This window comes from Furipterus horrens, unplaced genomic scaffold (genome assembly GCF_987537825.1).
Source record: "Furipterus horrens unplaced genomic scaffold, mFurHor1.1.pri manual_scaffold_2, whole genome shotgun sequence".
In the NCBI taxonomy this organism is placed as follows: Eukaryota; Metazoa; Chordata; class Mammalia; order Chiroptera; family Furipteridae; genus Furipterus; species Furipterus horrens.
In genome coordinates, this window is record NW_028327172.1 from 7,640,103 (window position 1) to 7,657,731 (window position 17,629).

Below are 17,629 nucleotides of genomic sequence, written 5' to 3' on the forward strand. Positions count from 1 at the left end.
GGGAGAAGGCGGGACCAGGACACAGACCTGCAGCTCACGGGGAGGCAGCCGGGGCCTGGCGCCCACCGAGGGGGCTGGGAGCAGACAACACCTCCACTCCACCCCCCCCACCCAGGGATCACCGAGCAAGTGTTTGACCCCGGCCTCTGTGTCCCGTCCGCGTGACAGGCCAGGAGGGGTCTGCATGGAGTGGATGCTATGGCCTCCCTTTTTCTAGGTTTACTGTCACTTTCTGAGTGAAAAGGGTGTCAGCGGGAAGAGACTAGACGGGGTGAGGGAGGCTGGGGTGAGGTTGTGCCCCCCACCCCCGCAACTCACTCAGGAAGAAGTACTCGTGCTGGTGGTTGTAGGGCAGGTATTTCAGCTTCTTCTTGCCATACTGAGGAGAGAGCAGAGACCGTGAGTGCTCGGCACCCCTAGGACCCAGCCTCCCATGCCCCCCCGCCCCCCACTCTGTAGCCAACATCTCTCCCTCTACGCAGGGGGCCTCTGTCCCTCTGCTGTCGGTCTGCACCCCGAGCCCCCCAAGCCTGGACCCCTCTGGCCCTCTCGGCTCCCAGCCACCCTGGCTAACAGCTGTCCCCATGCTGCATGCAGGCCTCAGCCCATGCCCCCCTCCCGGAGTCCATGAGCCAAACTGGCACTTCTGCAGCTAAGGCTCTGGGCCAAGTCACTACCCAAGGCCACACGAGAAGGGGCCCAGCTGGGATCTGGACCTCAGAAAGCTGACTCAGAGCCCAGGTGACAGTCACTAAATAGCTGTTTGCTGCATGCATGCACAACCAAACAACTCACACAGGGGCACAGGCCCCTAGAGGGAGGGACAAAAGCTGCTGGGTCATCTTGGGGAGCTCTCCAGAGCCTGAAGCAGCTGCAAAAACCCAGGCAAGGGCCTGGGGATTTATGAATAGCCAGCAGGCTGGGAGCATCTACCTCCTGGGAGCCTTTGGCAATTCCCAAAGCTAATCACTCCTCCCAGGGTACCAGTTCCCTCCCTGTTGGAGCCTGCACCCCTGGGCAGCCTGCCGCCCGGATATGCCAAAGAAGGAGGGCTGGGCTGGGGCACCCTCAATGTAGGAAGCGGGAAGGCCATAGCCCACGGGGTCCCGGCAGCCCTTTAATCCTACAGTCCAGCCTGCTCCTTGGAGGCTAAGACCAAAAGATGCTGCTCGCAGGGTGGCACCTGCTCCTGCTTGCCCTGCCTGGGGCTGGGCGGGTAGCCCGGGATGGAGCCGAGACCTGCAGCCCCGCTAAGCGGTTTGGCATCCATATCACCAGTTGTTAAGAACAACCAATGAGAACATGGGTCTAAAATGCCAGGTGCTGACCCCAGGGGCACTGCCCCTTGGCAACCCTTCCCTGGACCTGAAGGCCAGAGCCACCCTCTGCCAACAATGTCCACTTCTGCTTATTGCCAGGAAGTCAAAGCCAGGTAGACGGACAGATTCTGAGGGTTGTCCAGGCCAATGCCCCTTGTTCTCCAGGGGAGAGCAGAGAGGAAAGTGATTGTTCAAATCACCGGGGGGGTCTGTGCACTCCTGAAAGGAGGGGCCCTGGACAGGAACAGAGCCCAGCCTGTCCCCAGGATGCCCACCCTGGTGCCAGCGGCCATGGTGGCTGCTCACCGACTGAGGCACCACCAGAACCTATCCCTCAGTTCTGTGAGCCCTCCTGTGCTTTGGCAGGGGTCCCGCTTGTCCCCAGAAAGTGTGTCCATTTGCTCAAAGACTGCCATTAAGGCCAGGGCTGAGGCTGACCTTGGAGATCTCCCAGCCAGGGAGGCCTCAGAGGTGGGGGAGGGGCCAGCACTGGGGGAAGGGAGCCCCGAGTGGCCATCCTGGGGGGAGGGGGAGAGTACAGCTGCCCAAGGGTCTGGGGAGCATATGGCCCCTGGGTCCTGCTCCAACTTCCTGGCAGAGGCCAGGAAAGAGGCCCACAAGCCCAACCTTTGCAGGCTTCTCGGGCCCTGGACAGGAGCCCTCCCCATCTCTCTGCCCCGCAGCTCAGAGGACCCTCTCGAACTGGTCAGGCTCGCCACACTAAGGCTTCATGAGCCTAGGCAAGTCAGCAGAGACCAGAGGCTCCCCACAGAAGGCCTTAGGGGCGACCGACCTGCTTGGGGAGGTCCAGGGGAGTCACCTGGGAATTCCTTTCAAGCTGCATTTGCACAGAAGCATAGTTTTCATTTATTTACGGTGACCTTTGTGGGGTGGTGACAGGGATGACAGGGGCTGATGCTCCCCCAGCTCCCACCGGGGTGACCACAACCGGCTCCTATGTGTGTCCCTTTGGTGCCCCAGAATGGCCTGGGGGCTGATGGGTCCCTGCTGACGGGGCAGTGGCAGGGCTCTCCATCAGCCCCTGAGGTCGCCAGGATAAGGGCAGCTCGAGACCTGGAACCAAGTTATTATTTGAGCAAATTGCTCCATCACCGCCTACCCCACGCGCTTTGGGCTCCTCATCTGTCAGGTGGGGGCTGATGGGCACTTCACAAGGTTGTTGAGGGCCCAGCAGACGAAGTGGGTATAACAGCCCTTCGGGACCGTGAAGGGATGGTCGGTCACGGTTACACGTGCACCTGTGTGTGTTGACACACGGAAGCGCCACCGTGCGTCTATCCCATCTTGAGCTGGGGCATCTGCCAGGCCATCGGTCAGGGTGTGGCTGACCCACAGCACGAGTTTTCCTCTCAAAACCAGAATATGCAACTGTGGCTGGCCGAGGCCGGGCCCGCGTAGGGCTGCCTTTCTGGTCCTCGTCTTCCCACGCGCAGTCCTCTGCCAAAACCCAGCTGTCTAATAAGTCATGGGCACCGCGAAGGGGCGAGAGAGGTATTTTAGAAAGTATCAAGCTGGGAGCGGGGGGGCAGGGGGGCTCCTGCTTCTTCCTTCATCAGAAAGCTGGATTGACCCAACAAATACATTTTCCTAATGCCCGACAGGTGGTGGTCCTAGGCAGGGTCCCAGAGGACCCAGAAGTCCTGGCTCAGGGCCAGATGATGGCGGTGCTGCCTTTCTAGCGGTAACCTTGAGCGAGTTACTTCGTCCCTCTCAGCCTTAGTTGTTCTGCCTGGAAAGTGGGCGTGTTCACAGCACCCGCCTCAGGGCTCAGCAAGGCTTGGTGGGGACCCGCATGCAGCGCTCGGCACAGTGCCGGGCCCCGGACTCACGCGCTGAGAGTCGGCCTGCATCCCCACCGGGACCCCCGCCTCTCTCCCCTCACCACACACAGGGAGAAAGCCCAGGGCAGTGGGGCTGTCAGAGGGGAGATGCTGGGAGGACAGAGGGCGCATTCTCTCAAGCGGGGCACGGGTGGCTTGTGTGTCCAGACCCCAAGAAGAAGATGGTGGCACACAGGGCTCTCTTTGACGCCTTCCCAAACTGAGGCTGACTGGGGACACAGGCCGGGGGCACAAGGAGGGGGAGCACAGGCCGGCTGGCTCGGCTTCTTGGAGGTCCGCAACCCTTTGGCCCGGCTGGCGGGCCCTCCCGGGCTCAGCCTCTCTGTGGACCACAAGGCCAGCCTTGGATTACGGGCTTGGGTGCCAGGGCATGTACAGGGGACTTTTCAGCTTTGGAACAAAATGTCTAAGGAAGGACAAGGGCCTTCCTTGTCTGTTGAGGAGTGGAGGAGGGGCGCTGTGGCCAAGTCCAGCCTCAGCCCCTGGGAACCTGCAAACTCACACAGAGAGAACGATCAGCAGGGCCACAGCAGGCACGCGCGACTGGCAAAACCGCCAACGCCCGTCCACGGCCCCGAGAGGAGGGCGTGGTCATTCCAGGGGAGGCCGGCCACTGGGCCTGCTCACCGAAGGCTGGCTGAGTCAGGAAGCCTGGTGGGTCAGCGGTGAGCAGGCCCAGGGGCGGGGAGAGCACCCCAGGTGGGTGGAAAAGCAGGCTCTCAGGCAGAGAGGCAGAGACACGCAGAGCCACGCAGAGCCACGGGGACCATGGCCTCCGTGGCGGGGCCAGGAAAGGAGGATGAGCAAACCAGACCGCCACTGAGCCACGGACATCACTGCCGTTCAAGTCTGTTCTGGAAGCCCCACAAATGTCATAAACCCACACCAGAAATAAGAGTGTGGAGCTAGTAGAAAGAAAGAGACTAAATTTTCATTATTTTCAAGGAGCTGATTGGCTGCCCAACTGAAAAGCAAGCAGAATCACAAAAAGACATAAGTGCACATCCCTCGGACAACTAGTTAGCCAACTATCAACAGCTTCTGGGCACACCGGAGAAACCCCACTCATAGTGATGAAAGTACAAAATAGCCAAGATGAAGCAGAAAAAGGAACCTCCATGAGACAGATCAAGAAAAGTATGAAAAGAAAAGTATGAAATAAAAGTATGGAACCTTTCCAAGAAATATAAAAGGAGGCTTGGGTGAAGAAAGAAAGATGCCTTATTCCTGGATGGAAAACTGAATAAAAAGGTGTAATTTCTTTCTAGAAAAGGAAGGGTAGCCGAGGATAGATTGGGGTGATGCCCAAGTCACACAGACACCATCCAGCACCAGGATAGACAGCCCAGCCCAGCCCGGGTGCCGGGGTTCAGCGAGAAGGGACGAGCAATGTGACCCGACGGGGGAACTAGGAAACAGGCTGCCTCTGGAGAAATGTGAAGGCAGAAGATCATCTTAGCCCAATCCCATTGGGCAAAAGTTAAACCCTCAAAAGCAAAACTATACAACACTGAAAATAGTAGGTATGAAGGACTGCTTACACATAAAAGGAATGAAAGGACTCTCGGGGGGGGGGGGACAAGGTAGAGGGGTGACGAATACACCTTGCTATATAAAACAAACAGGAAATTCTCCCGGAAGTCATAAAGAAGACCAAAAGACAGAAAACCAGCTAGGAGGCCCCTGCTTACATCGCTGCGTGCGGGGCAGCCCTTTGGAGTGCCCAGCAGGGCTGGTTTGTTTATGGTACAGAGATAAGAGCCCTGGCCTCCTTGCTCTGGAGGCTGACCCTGCTGTGCCATGCGGGTCTGGCATGGGACGAGTGCCAACAGACCTCTTGTCACCAGAGTCCCTTCCAGGGCACAGCTCAGCCAGGAATCCAGAAACAGCTGCCCTTTCCCCCCAGAAGTGTGAGAGAGGAGGATGGCACGGAGCACTGTGGCCCAGGCCAAGGTTTCTCAAATGCTACCGGCAACAGTGACCAGACCCCCAAACCTCCTGCCCATCCCCTGCCCAAAAGCCCGCAGTGGAGAAGTCTCTAGAGGGAGATGTTGGAAGAAGTTTCACAGGCCACCAGGCAGAAAGACACCTTCCCGCCAGCATTGCTGGTGATACTCGATCTTGTTAGAAACACAGACCATCTGTCAAGACAGCCAACCAACCTGAAGCCTCACCCAGGAAGGGAGGCTTTGTCTTCGCTCACCAGGAGGCCGAAGTGAATCAGGGCCACCATCGAGACACCTCTAATCAAAGCTAGCAACATTTCCTAGAAACTCAAGCATGTACTTTGGCACAGAGACCCCACGCTTCCAAAGCACTGCGCTTTGGCGACTTTCCTTTGAACTGATGATGTCACAGAAAACCCATGTTTCTGCTCAGATATTCTCTCAGGTGGACGAGAAATGGGAGAGAGGAGGTACAAACCAGACCTGGGGGAAGAGGCTCTCCCCTCCTCTCCTGTTGAAAGCCTTGGGTGCCCACACTGTTGAGAACAGGACAAAATCGGAGACACCGCTCCTTACTGGGGTCAGCGGGCCTCACTGGGCAGACGCTCCCTGCCCCCCTGCCCTGTGTCCCGCTCTGCGATGCTAAGATCTGCCCAAAAGCAACGAGGATGGGCTCATCTTTGTTCCACATCCTCAATGGAGTTCCACAAATCAAAGCGTAGGTGGATTTTTGGGGGGAACTTGAACCATAACAGAAGCTGTCACAAAAAGGGTCCCATCTTTTTAAAAAAGTGCATTAAATGAGGACATTCTTCAAATAAATAGGGAGTGCTCTTATTAAAAGGAAATTAAGCTTTCGCAACACCCAATGTTCCTGCCTTAGAAAACAGCGTGGGTCACATCATGGAACAGAAACAGAGCAGAGCACTGGGCAGCCCCAGGCGGAGGCCCATAGCCTCTCGGAAAGGGGTCCATGTTTGGTGAGGTGGCAAGTGGACGAATAGAGCACCTAACTCCCAACTTTTTCTTTTGAGAAACAGGTATATGCATGATTATACACACATAGAAAGTCTATGGCAGCCTGTCACCAGTGGTCACCCTCATGACACCTGGGGCAAAGGTGGATGGTGGAGATAATAGAAGACTCATTTTTAAACTGTGTGTATCTCTGTGCCACTGAAATGCTTCTAACAAGTATGTTCTATATTTAAAATTTTAAAAGGTATTAATATTAGCCCTGACCGGCGTGGCTCAGTGGGTTGTGTGTTGTCCCACAAAGCGAAAGGTTGCTGGTTCGATCCACAGTCAGGGCACACACCTGGGTTGCTGGTCAGGTCCCTGGCTGGGGGCGTGGGAGAGGCAACCAAACAGTGTTGTTCTTGTACATAGATGTTTCTCTCCCTCTCTTCCCCACTCTCTAAAAATAAACATAAAATCTTTTTTTTTTTTTTTAAATGTACTGATATTAAAACAAGGCCATGCGACAGCGGGAGAAAATGGTTAGCTGTGTCACATTCCCTACGTGACCCTGAACACACCCCCTCCTCCCGCGGAGCCTCGCTTTGTCATCTGTTGGTGATGCAGGTGGAACAGATCACGCCCAGTGTCAAGGACTGTGACTTTCCAAATAAGCTTTCCTTGAGCTGGCCTTTGGGGACCAAGTTTGAGCCCTAGAAGTGTGTCTTCTCGAAAACTGTAACCAGGTTCCTCCCTCCCCAGGGAAGAAACAAGCCAGGAAATGTTCTTCCCCGGCCAGCGGGAGCAGGCGGACATCTAATTCTGATAAGGGGCCGTGTCTGTTATTCACACGTGACACCGTGCCACAGAGACTGCAGCTTCAATCATTCAGGGCGCCCAGGAGAGGTTTCCATGTACATATCAGGTCTGGCCCGACAGTCACCCTACGGAACTCCTTTCCCGGTCCTCAGTCAGGACAAACACTCCCCATGTCAACCCTCCCAGCCCCCCCATCACTGTACCTCAATGGGCTGCCATTCGCCCAGGACAAACACATGCAGCATGTTCACATCTGGATCCTTCTGGAAGATATTGGGCTTGGCATGATGCTGGAAGTGGCGATGGTTCCACCAGTTGGCGGAGGCACCCTGTGTGGGGAGATGGGGGTGAGGCGTGCAGTCTGCCGGGGGACTCGAGCTCGCTGGCTACAGGCCTGCCCGGGGCCAGTTGCTAGGCACTCAGCACCTGCAACGCTCAGGGCTGCTTCTTTGTTACACAAAAGGCCTCTGGCCCTGGCCGGGTAGCTCAGTTGGTTAGTGTTGTTCCGATATGCCAGGGTTGCGAGTTCGATCCCCAGTCAGGGCACATACAAGAATCAACCAATGAGTGCATAAATAAGTGGAACAACAAATTGATGTCTCTCTCTTTCTAAAAATCAATTTAGAAAAAAAAGGTATCTGACCGCAAAAGAATGCGGCCCTGCCGGTACTGAGTCAAGAATGCTGGCGGCCGCGTGGCCAGGACTTCTGAGTGGAGCCAAGTCACTGCGTCCCCCGGCCCGTTTCCCCAGTGGTAAGATGGTGACGGTGGGTGAGCGCTGCCGCGGATCCGCCACATGGCGAGCGCTTCGGCAGGCGTGGGGTGGTCTCTGCCCTCCCGCAGCACCAGCTGTGAGCCTCCATGCCCTTGTCCTCTGCACAGCCCCTGTGTGCCCGTGTCGTGTAAGTAAGAAGCGGTCTTTCCCCAGGAGAAATGAAAACATGGCCACACACGAACTTGTACACGAATGTTCCCAGCAGCATTACTCAAAATAACCCAAAAGTGCAAACAACCCAAGTACCCACCACTGACAACTGGATAAGTGAAACGTGGTGGGTCCGTACGATGGAATGCTGTTTGGCCATGCCTGACGTGTTACAACATGGATGGACCTTGAAAAACCTCATGCTAAGTGAACGAAGCCGGTCCCAAAGGACCACATAAATAATTCCACTTATATGAAATGTCCGGAATAGAGAAATCTAGAGACAGATTGGTGGTTGCCTACGGCTAGGGTCGGGGGTGTGTGGAAGGGACGAGAGGATGGAAAGGCAATAGCTAAGAGGCAAGGGTTCCTTTTGGGGGTAATGAAGATGTCCCCAAATGGGTTGTGACGATAGTTAAGTCATTGGCTTAGATGCTTTCACTGGGCGAATTGGACAGTATGTGAATTGTATTTCAATAAAGCTTTTCTAAACAAACAAGGGCCTGAAGTAGTTGGCAAGTGATAACCCAACAGCCAGACTGAGGGGTGAGGACAGAGTCAGGGACAGGGCTACAGGGACAACAGACTGAATCGCTAACAAGCACTGGTAAGAGCTCCCTGGTTCTTACACGTAAGTATAAAATTAAGATTCTACTAAAGCGTATTAAAAAAATAATTTAAAAAAAAAGATTCTAGGAAATAAGCAGCATTATGTTAGTATTTTTTTTCTAGGCCACGGATCTGTCTCATAGCTCAAGCTCTTGACACATTTTGAGAGCTTGTCCTTCTACAAAGGGGCCCAGTGATGCACAGAAAGAAATAAGACTCTGACCTTGGATTTCTGGTCAAGATGGAGGAGAAGGTAGACATGCTTTGCCTCCTTACACAGCCATAGAAAGAATTACAACCAGATCTCAAAAACAAGTAACAATAAGAACTGTCAGAAAATTGAACTATATGGAAGTCCAACAGTCAAGGATTTAAAGAAGCCACATTCACCCAGATGAGTAGAAGGGGTGGAGTCACGGAGATGGGGTTGAGAGGCATGTGCTTGGACAAGTGGTGGCAGCAGCAGTGGTGGAATGGGTGGTCCCACACTCATGTGGGGGATAAAAATCAGGAGGGATACTCTGGGAGTGAGTGATCCCATCATTCACCCAGATGAGTAGAAGGGGTGGAGTCACGGAGATGGGGTTGAGAGGCATGTGCTTGGACAAGTGGTGGCAGCAGCAGTGGTGGAATGGGTGGTCCCACACTCATGTGGGGGATAAAAATCAGGAGGGATACTCTGGGAGTGAGTGATCCCATCTCCAGGCCTGATCGCACAGTCCAGGGTTCCAGCACTGGGAAGATAAACCCCCATGACCTCTGGTTGTAATAACCAGTGGGGTTTGGGGTGGGGGAAGAAACTGCCAGGTTTTTACCATTTAAAGGGCACGCATGGTCTTAGAACATATGCAAACCCAGGGCAGCAACTGGAAGGGCGCCAGTCATATATGGGAAGTGGGTGACATGACTGGAAGCCCAGCAAACACTGGGCAAATCACCAGAAGCCAGGCAGCAGCACTGCCCCCCCACCACGAACAGAGCCACATAGTAGTAAAGCAGGTGGCCTTATCCTGGCCACCTAAGGCTCTGCCCCACACAATGTACAGGCGCCTTTACTACACAGGCCACACTACCAAGACAGGGAGTCAAAGCAGCTCTACCTGATACACAGAAACAAACACGAGGAGGCCGCCAAATTGAGGAGGCAAAGAAATATGGCCCAAATGAAAGAACAGAACAAAACCCCAGAAAAATAACTAAATGAAATGGAGATAGCCAACTTATCAGATGCAGAATTCAAAATACGGGTGATAAGGATGCTCAGAGAACTCATAGAGTATGGCAAAAAAATAAAAGGAAGAAATGAAGGTTACACAAAGTGAAATAAAGAAAAATACACAGGGAACCAACAGTGAAGGGAAGGAAACTGGGATTCAAATAAACAATTTGGAACAAAAGGAGGAAATAAACATTCAACCAGAACAAAAAGAAGAAATAAGCATGCAAACAAACAAACAAACAAACAAAAAAGAGGCTTACGAACCTCTGGGACAACTTTAAATGTGCCAACATCCTAATCACAGGGTTGCCAGAAGAGAAAAGGTAGAGCAAGAAATTGAAAACCTATTTGAAAAAACAATGAAAGAAAACTTCCCTAATTTGGTGAAGAAAATAGACATATAAGTCTAGGAAGCACAGAAAGTCCCAAACAAATTGGACCCAAAGAGGACCACACCAAGACACATCAGAATTAAAATGCCAAAGGTTAAGGATAAAGAGAGAATCTTAAAAGCAGCGAGAGAAAAGCAGAGTGTTACCTGCAAAGGAGTTCCCATAAGACTATTAGCTGATTTCTCAAAAGAAACTTTGCAGGCAAGAAAGGACTGGCAAGAAATATTCAAGGTAATGAAAAGCAAGGACCTACAACCTAGATTACTCTATCCAGCAAAGCTATCATTTAGAATGGAAGGGCAGATGAAGTGCTTCCCAGACAAAGTAAAGCTGAAGGAGTTCATCATCACCAGGTTATTATTACATGAACTGTTAAAGGGACTTGTTTAAGAAAAAGAAAAAGATCAAAACTATGAACATTAAAATGACAGCAAACTCACAACTATCAACCACTGTACCTAAAAAACAAAAACAAAAGCAAATTAAGCAAACAATCAGAACAGGAACAGAATCTTAGATATGGAGATCATGTGGAGGGTTATCAGTGGGGAAGGGGAAGGAAGAGAAATGGGGAAATGGTGCAGGGGCTAAGAAGCATAATTGATAGGAACAGAATAGACAGGGGGAAGTTAAGAATCATATGGGAAAGGGAGAAAGAATCAAATAACTTATATGCACAACCCATGGACATGAATGAACTAAGCAGAGAGTGGGAGGGGGTTGCTGGAGGGAAGGGAGGTACCGGGAAGAGGGGGGCAGAGGGGGACAAATTGGGACAACTGTACCAGCATAATCAATAAAATATACTTAAAAAGAAAAAAAAAAAAAAAAAAAGACTCTGGCCCTTCACATTGCGACTTCATGGGTGAACTGTTCCTGGATCCATCAATGCTCTGGCCAGGGGTCTGGCCATTTACAAAAGGGCCTAATAGCAACAGCAGACCCTCCATATCACCCTGCCCAGGCTCTGTAGCTTCAGCTTCACTGGAGAGGACACTCCAGCGTCATCGCAAGATGTCGATTCAACACGGGAGGAGACAGATACCGTGTCACTCCCGAGTCGGACTGCACAGCCATTCTCGGCGGTGCAGATAGACTCTTAAGAAGCTACACCATCGTCTCTCGAGACGGACGGCTGCCGACGACGAATAGCAAAAACGAACATTTCACTTGCGCGGCCCTTGCGGGTGACCTTGGGCACCTGAAGGCAGGTGGGCCTCAAAGACCATCAGAGCAAAACAAAATGTTAGGGAGCAAGAGCTTAGAGGACTGAAGGAATGGGATGACACACCTGTCTTTCTTGCCAAAAGCAACCAAATTCCTGAGAAGAATGAAATGGAAAAGCCTCCGGGACAAAGAGATTAAGAGACAAGGCATGTTATGAGTCAACACGGTGTTTGTGGAATGAGTAACGAGAAAAGCAAGATGGGCTGACCAGCAGCAAGGCGGAGCCCCGCTGCATCAGCTCGGATGGAATGACAGCTCATGCTCTGATCATGCTTTGGCTGTGCTTCTCTTCTGTTCATCTTTGCTAGGAAAAGCCCCCCTTCTCCCTCCTGATTCCTCCTTCTCAGGAAGCCCTGCTTGCCCGGGAACAGTGACCCAGCCCTGGTGGCCATGGTTCCTGCCCTGGGGTGAAGTGGGGAAGGAGAGGCAAGCCCTTGTCCAGTCAGGGAGTCAGGCATCACACCACCCTGAGACGGGGCCGATGGGGCTGGTTTCAGGAGGCTGCCTAGGACTGCACTTGGTCTGTAGGCGGGCCAGGCGGGGGCCAGGCCGAGTGAGGGTGCTTTAGTGACAAGAGGGGAAGAGTCCAGGGGAGGACTTTGGGAATGGAGGGAGGGGGAGTGTGGGCTGTCCCAGAAGCCAAAGGAAGGCCCCTGATTTGGGCCCGAGACCCAGGATGGCAACCAGCAGGGCTGGGCAGAGCCACATCAGAGCCAGAGGGAAAAGCGAACAGGTGCATCCTGGTTTGAACAGATGCAACCTCATCAACAATCTTCTCCAGATCTACTTATGGTTCATCTTGTTTTCAATGGCGAGAACTGCTGAGTGGGATGACTTCAACCAAGTGGCCATCACAAATGATTTTCAATGAACTGAAATAAAGTAGTAAATTCTGTTTTGGTATAAATAATATACTTAAAGTCAATGTTGGGGCTTTTAATACACCGAACTTCCCAATTTTTAAATATTTGTCAACTACTTGAGAGCTCTAGGGTGAAAAAAATCAACCATTAAATAGAGAACACGTACAAACATGTATGCAGGGGCACAAGCTTTTCCTTTTGCCTCCAGTTCCAATATGGTTCAACATAGTCCTGATCTTTATTTAAAATGTTGACATTCCTGCCAACCAAAAGGTCGTGGGTTCAATTCCCAGTCAGGGCACATGCCTGGGCTGCAGGCCAGGTCCCCAGTTGGGGGCGCATGAGAGGCAGACACGCATTGATGTTTCTCTCCCTCTTTCTCCTTCCCTTCCCCCCTCTCTAAAAATAAAATAAATGAAATCTTAAAAATTAAAAATATTAGTGGATTAAGTGCTGGTCTGCAAACCAAAAGGTCGCTGGTTCAATTCCTAGTCAAGGCACAGACCTGGGTTGCGGGTCAGGTCCCCAGTTGGCAACCACACAGTGATGTTTCTCTCCCTCTCTTTCTCCCTCTCTTCCCCTCTCTCTAAAAAATAAAAAAAAAAAATTAAAAACTATTTTAAAAAATAAATAAATTTAAAAATAAAATGTTGATATTTTGTTCAATGTGGATTTTTTGCATTAATTTGACTTTTTCAATAAAATATGGCATTGAAAATGTGATTATGATTACTGAGTTAAAATTTGTTGATGTTCCCTTAAGTTTTGCTCCCTGGGTGAGTGCCTCACTCGCCTCACCCTAGTCGTGGCCCCGATGGCCCGATGGCCCCAGAGGAGGTTGTTAAAAGGCTGGCAGGTTTCCAGGTTTCCATCTCCAGATGCAGAGTCTGCCGGGCGCCAGGCCCTGCTGTTTGCATATCATCCTAAGTGCGGTGCTGAACAACGCACGGGTTTTAAGCAGAGGCACGGTGCTTAGAACTGTCTTTCTGCAAGATCATCCTCTGAAAGAGATGTCTACCGGAAGTGGCTTGGGCTGAAGAGTGAGGGGAAGTCGGGACGTGGAGGGTTCACACATGCAATCCCACAGCCCGTTACTAAGAAGCAGGACCCAGCCCTGGCTGGTGTGGCTCAGTGGACTGAGCGCTGGTCTGTGAAGCAAAGGGTTGCCGGTTTGATTCCCAGTCAGGGCATGTGCCTGGATTCCAGGCCAGGTCCCCAGTTGGGTGTACGTGAGAGGCAACCACACAATGATGTTTCTCTCCTTCTCTTTCTCCCTCCCTGCCCCTCTCTCTAAAATTAAATAAAATATATATTTTTAAAAAGCAGCAGCAGATCCCAGCACCTCAAGGCCTCCAGGCCCCCGGAACACTGTTCACTATCCTCACTGCTTGTGCTAAAACATCTGAGTGGAAGGGGATGCTCCAGTCCCTTTTTGCCCCAGCAGAGACCAGAGGAATGAATGGCCTTATAAGACTTGTCTACGGCAATGTGGCACCGGGTGCCAGAGCAATTCCAGGCTTGCTGCGATTGCCCTGGCTTTGGGGCACCCCTGGGCGAGCTGCGTGGCCTTGCCACTGGCCTAGACACAGCATGAAGGACACAGCCAGCATGGGGGCTAATGAGTCATGAATGGAACCCATGTCCCTGACCTCCTCTAGTCTCTGAGCCCAAGTGCCATCTTCCCGTCATTCCAGAATTCCAATTTCCTAAGAGTTTTCCACGGAGGCCAATCCTAAGTTCTGACCTTGTCTTCCGCATGACACAAGAGCTGTGCTCCAGGCCCTTCAAGGACCAAGGGACGGCAGGAGGGGAAGCACCCCCCCACCCTGGCTCCTGCCCAGAATCTGGAAACAGGACACAGCCCATCTTTGTTGAGAGCGTGGGGAATACCATGGGTCGGGAGGGAAATGTTACTTTCCAATGCTGAGGAGGGGTTTGTCCAACAGAAAAGCGTATGAAACGAAACAAAGTGCTCTACTATGAGCAACGGCTCCCTTCACCCCTGAAATTCTGGAAAGAACCCAGGTTCTCAGGCCGCTTCAGGCTCAGGGCCAGGCCAGCCGCTTGCCGTGGGACTGGTATCTAGTTCAGTGGTAGTTCACCCCCGACCAGATCTGGAGCCTGCAAGCCAAGGGCTTGATGCATCAGGGTTGCAGGAGGGTAAGTTAAGCCAGACAGGTAGCACTTCCCAAGCCAGGGTGGGGAGCATGGAAGTCTTTAGGACCCAGCCTTTCTTAGGAAGCAGCTGGAGGCTTGAAGGGAAAGGGCTAAGGTGCGGGGAGGATGACCTGTTTCAGAGAGAGAGCTGGCAAGGTCTTATTTCCAAAACCAAGGAGATAACGCCTCTCAGATCAGCACAAGGTCACTGGCAAGTCCCGCTAGGGTTTTTTACAAACTTGCCACTGCTGTGGGCCGGCCTCTGCAGGGTGGACAGAACTGCCTTACCTTCTGAGTTTTAAACACCTCTGGCACTCCCTTCCCTTCTCTCTAAAAATAAATAAAATCTTAAAAAAAAAAAAAAAAAAGAAATGGAGTCAGGGCTCAGCAGGTTGGAGAAGTGGAGGATTTAAAAGTCTCACAGCTGCCCTGGCTGGTGTGGCTCAGTGGATTGAGCGCCGGTCTGCGAAGCAAAGAGTTGCTGGTTCGATTCCCAGACAGGGCACATGCCTGGGTTACAGGCCATGTGCCTGGTTGGGGGTATGCGAGAGGCAACCATACAATGATGTTTCTCTCCCTCTTTCTCTCTCCCTTCCCCTCTCTCTAAAAATAAATAAATAAATCTTTAAAAAAAAAAAAAAAAAAAGTCCGCTGGCCCAAGAGGAGACCTGGTCTCAGAGTCAAGTGAAATAGAGCTTCATCGACTGCTAACTGATGGGACAGGTGCCCAGGCTGCTGACCTTTACCTTTAAGTGGCCAATGATGAACTTGTGGACGATGTGGTTCCACATGGACTTCTTATAGACAGAGAGGTGGCCGTAATCATGTTGCAGCCATCCAGCTTGGGCCTGGGGAGAGAGGGCCAGGTGCTTTCACAGAGGCCACAGCCATGCCCAGGTACCAGGCCCCTGTGAGCTGGGGGAGTGGGGGGCTTCGAGCGACAGGTGAGGGTGTCACACCTCACCTGAGAGGTAGCAAGGACAAAGGCTGTGATGATGGTTGGAATCCAGCCATTGCCGAAGTAAAAGATGATGAACCACGCGATGCTCTCCATGACGATGATGTGGGCCAGGAGGAGGAGGAAGAAAAGGTGGTTGCTCTTGAACAGGTTCATGTCCTCGGCAGTCTTCCTCAGGGCCCGGAAGTCCTCGGTGATCTGGGACTGTGGAGCAAGAACACGGGGAAAGTGTCAGCCACCGGCCACCATGCAGGACAACTGCTGTCAATACCACGTGCCTGCCTGGGCCTGGCCCAGCCCTGGGGACTATGCGTTTGTCCACAGGCAGTTAGGTGGCAGAGAAAGGATTTGACGCAAATGCTTGCATTTTGTACACCCCTGTTCAGAGAAGCATTATTCACAGTAGGCAGGAGGCAGAACAAATGGATGAATATGGTTAAACAAAGAGGGTCCATCCATACAACGGGATGTCACTCAGTCTTTACAAAGGAAGGACGTCTTCACACATGCCTACAGCTTAGATGAGCCTTGAAGACACTATGCTCGGTGCAATTAAGCCAGACACAAACACACAAATAATCAACTGATTCCACTTAGCTGGGGTACCTAGAATAGGCAAAACCATAGAACACAGAATGGTATTCACCGTGGCCTGGGGGAGGGAGACTGGGAGTTAATGTTTAATGGGGACAGTCTCAGTTTGGGAAGACGGAAAAGTTCTGGAGAGAAAGAGCTCTGGAGTAATGGTTGCACAACAGTATGAATGTACTCAAAGCCACTGACCTGTACACCTAAAAGTGGTTAAAATGGTAGATTTTATTTTACGTCTATTTTACACACACGCCTCCCCCCCAACACACACACAAACGTAAAAGCTTGCAGGTTCCACTAAACGAGCGAGGCTGCAGCACTCGTTCTGGGTACCCCATCGGGCCTCGAGAAGGTTGAGGTGGAGGAGACATAAACTGCGTGGGAAGCAGCCCCCGCCCCCGGAGCCGGGGAGGGAGGCAGGACAGGACTGGTGGGGTCAGGGGTCAGGAGGCAGCACCCAGGATGGCTCTGAGGAGACAGGGGCCTGGCTGGGAGGCAGGGCAGGAATGGGGGAAGGAAGTGGAGAGCAAGGGCTGAAGGCACCTACGGGACACACCCAGGGTCCTTTGATCGGCAGCCAGGGGATGGGGGAGGCCAGATCCGGCCGTGAAGAACCAACCCAGAGTTATCTCTGGCCACCACTCAAGCGCAGTGAAAGTGGGGAGACAGGGTGGGGGCTAGAGGAGCAGGAGCAGGGTCCGGAGGGGCGGAGCCTGCGGTCTGCTGGGCGGTGGCGGTGCGGTGGCGGTGGGGGTGGGGAGAGAAGCTGCCTGGAAGGGGTGGAGGGCGCAGTCACCAGTGCAGTTCAGGTGGGCCCCCTGCCCAGCTCCAGGAGGGAAAGATGAGAGGAGGAGCAGGCAAGGTGAGCCAGTAGGAAGCGAGGTTGCCCTCTGGAAGACACAGGGACAAGAGGGGACAGCCCTCTGCTCAGCCTGGGCCCACTGAGGCCCCAGAGGTAGAGGCTGGGCGCGGAGGGTGGCCTGGCAGCAAGACCCCAGTGGTGGGGGCTCGTGGCCGGTAGAGGCTCTGAGCCCTCCCTGACCCCAGCTCGTGGGTGGCGGCTCACCCTGGACTGGCATGACGCTCCCCTGCCCCACACCCAGCTCTGTCCACCTGGCGGTGGGAGTCCTCATCTCCCACGGACCCTCCCCTCCGTCGTCGCTCCGGTCTGACTCACGTTCTTGCCCCGGTCCTGGCTGGGCTCCTCCGGGGCCAGCTCGCCAATCAGCAGGGGCTTCATGAACTTGCGCACAAAGTCAAGGTCCCGGTGGAAGGCACGAAAGGCATCCTGGGGAGCAGGGGGTAGGTGGTGAGTGGGGACCCCGACCTCAGCCTGCACTCCTACCCGCAAGGGCAGGACCCACAAGCAGACCTCTCTGTGCCTCCCACTCCGGCACCGATGTGGCCTCGCATGTGCTGGCCCCAAATGCTCCTTTAGGCCTCACCCAGGGCAGATGCCTCAGCGCCCCGTGCCCACCGAGGTGCCACCCAGGCCTGTGCCCTGATGAGGGGCCGCTGAGCTTTGCGACAGTGGGCACGGGGACACGCGGGCTGCCTCTGGGCAAGTCGGAACAAGGCGCTCCTCCAGGGAGAGATTCAGGGTGCTGGTGCGGGGCTGAGCAGGGCCAGGGACCCCACAAAGTGGGCCACCCACACACCCGGCGCTCAGCTATCAATGCGGGGACAAGGCTGGCGACTACCCCTGCGTGGAAGATAGGGACAGTGTTGAACCAAAAACAAATGCAGGATTAGGTAAAAACATTTCTGAAAAAAACTTTTTCAAAA

The 17,629-nt window shown here is 53.2% G+C and overlaps 1 protein-coding gene across 1 annotated transcript in view; it reads right to left on the reverse strand.

The window, feature by feature from the left end:
• The window catches only part of FADS2 (fatty acid desaturase 2), a 33,279-nt gene that overhangs the window by 8,077 nt on the left and 7,573 nt on the right, over window positions 1-17,629 (reverse strand). The window contains exons 2-6 of the mRNA XM_090260545.1: window positions 17,022-17,132; window positions 15,260-15,457; window positions 15,042-15,143; window positions 7,107-7,232; window positions 319-379 (exon numbers count right to left, since the gene is read on the reverse strand). Of these exons, the coding sequence (XP_090116671.1) occupies window positions 319-379; window positions 7,107-7,232; window positions 15,042-15,143; window positions 15,260-15,457; window positions 17,022-17,132 (598 nt within the window). The remainder of the gene's footprint in view (window positions 1-318; window positions 380-7,106; window positions 7,233-15,041; window positions 15,144-15,259; window positions 15,458-17,021; window positions 17,133-17,629) is intronic.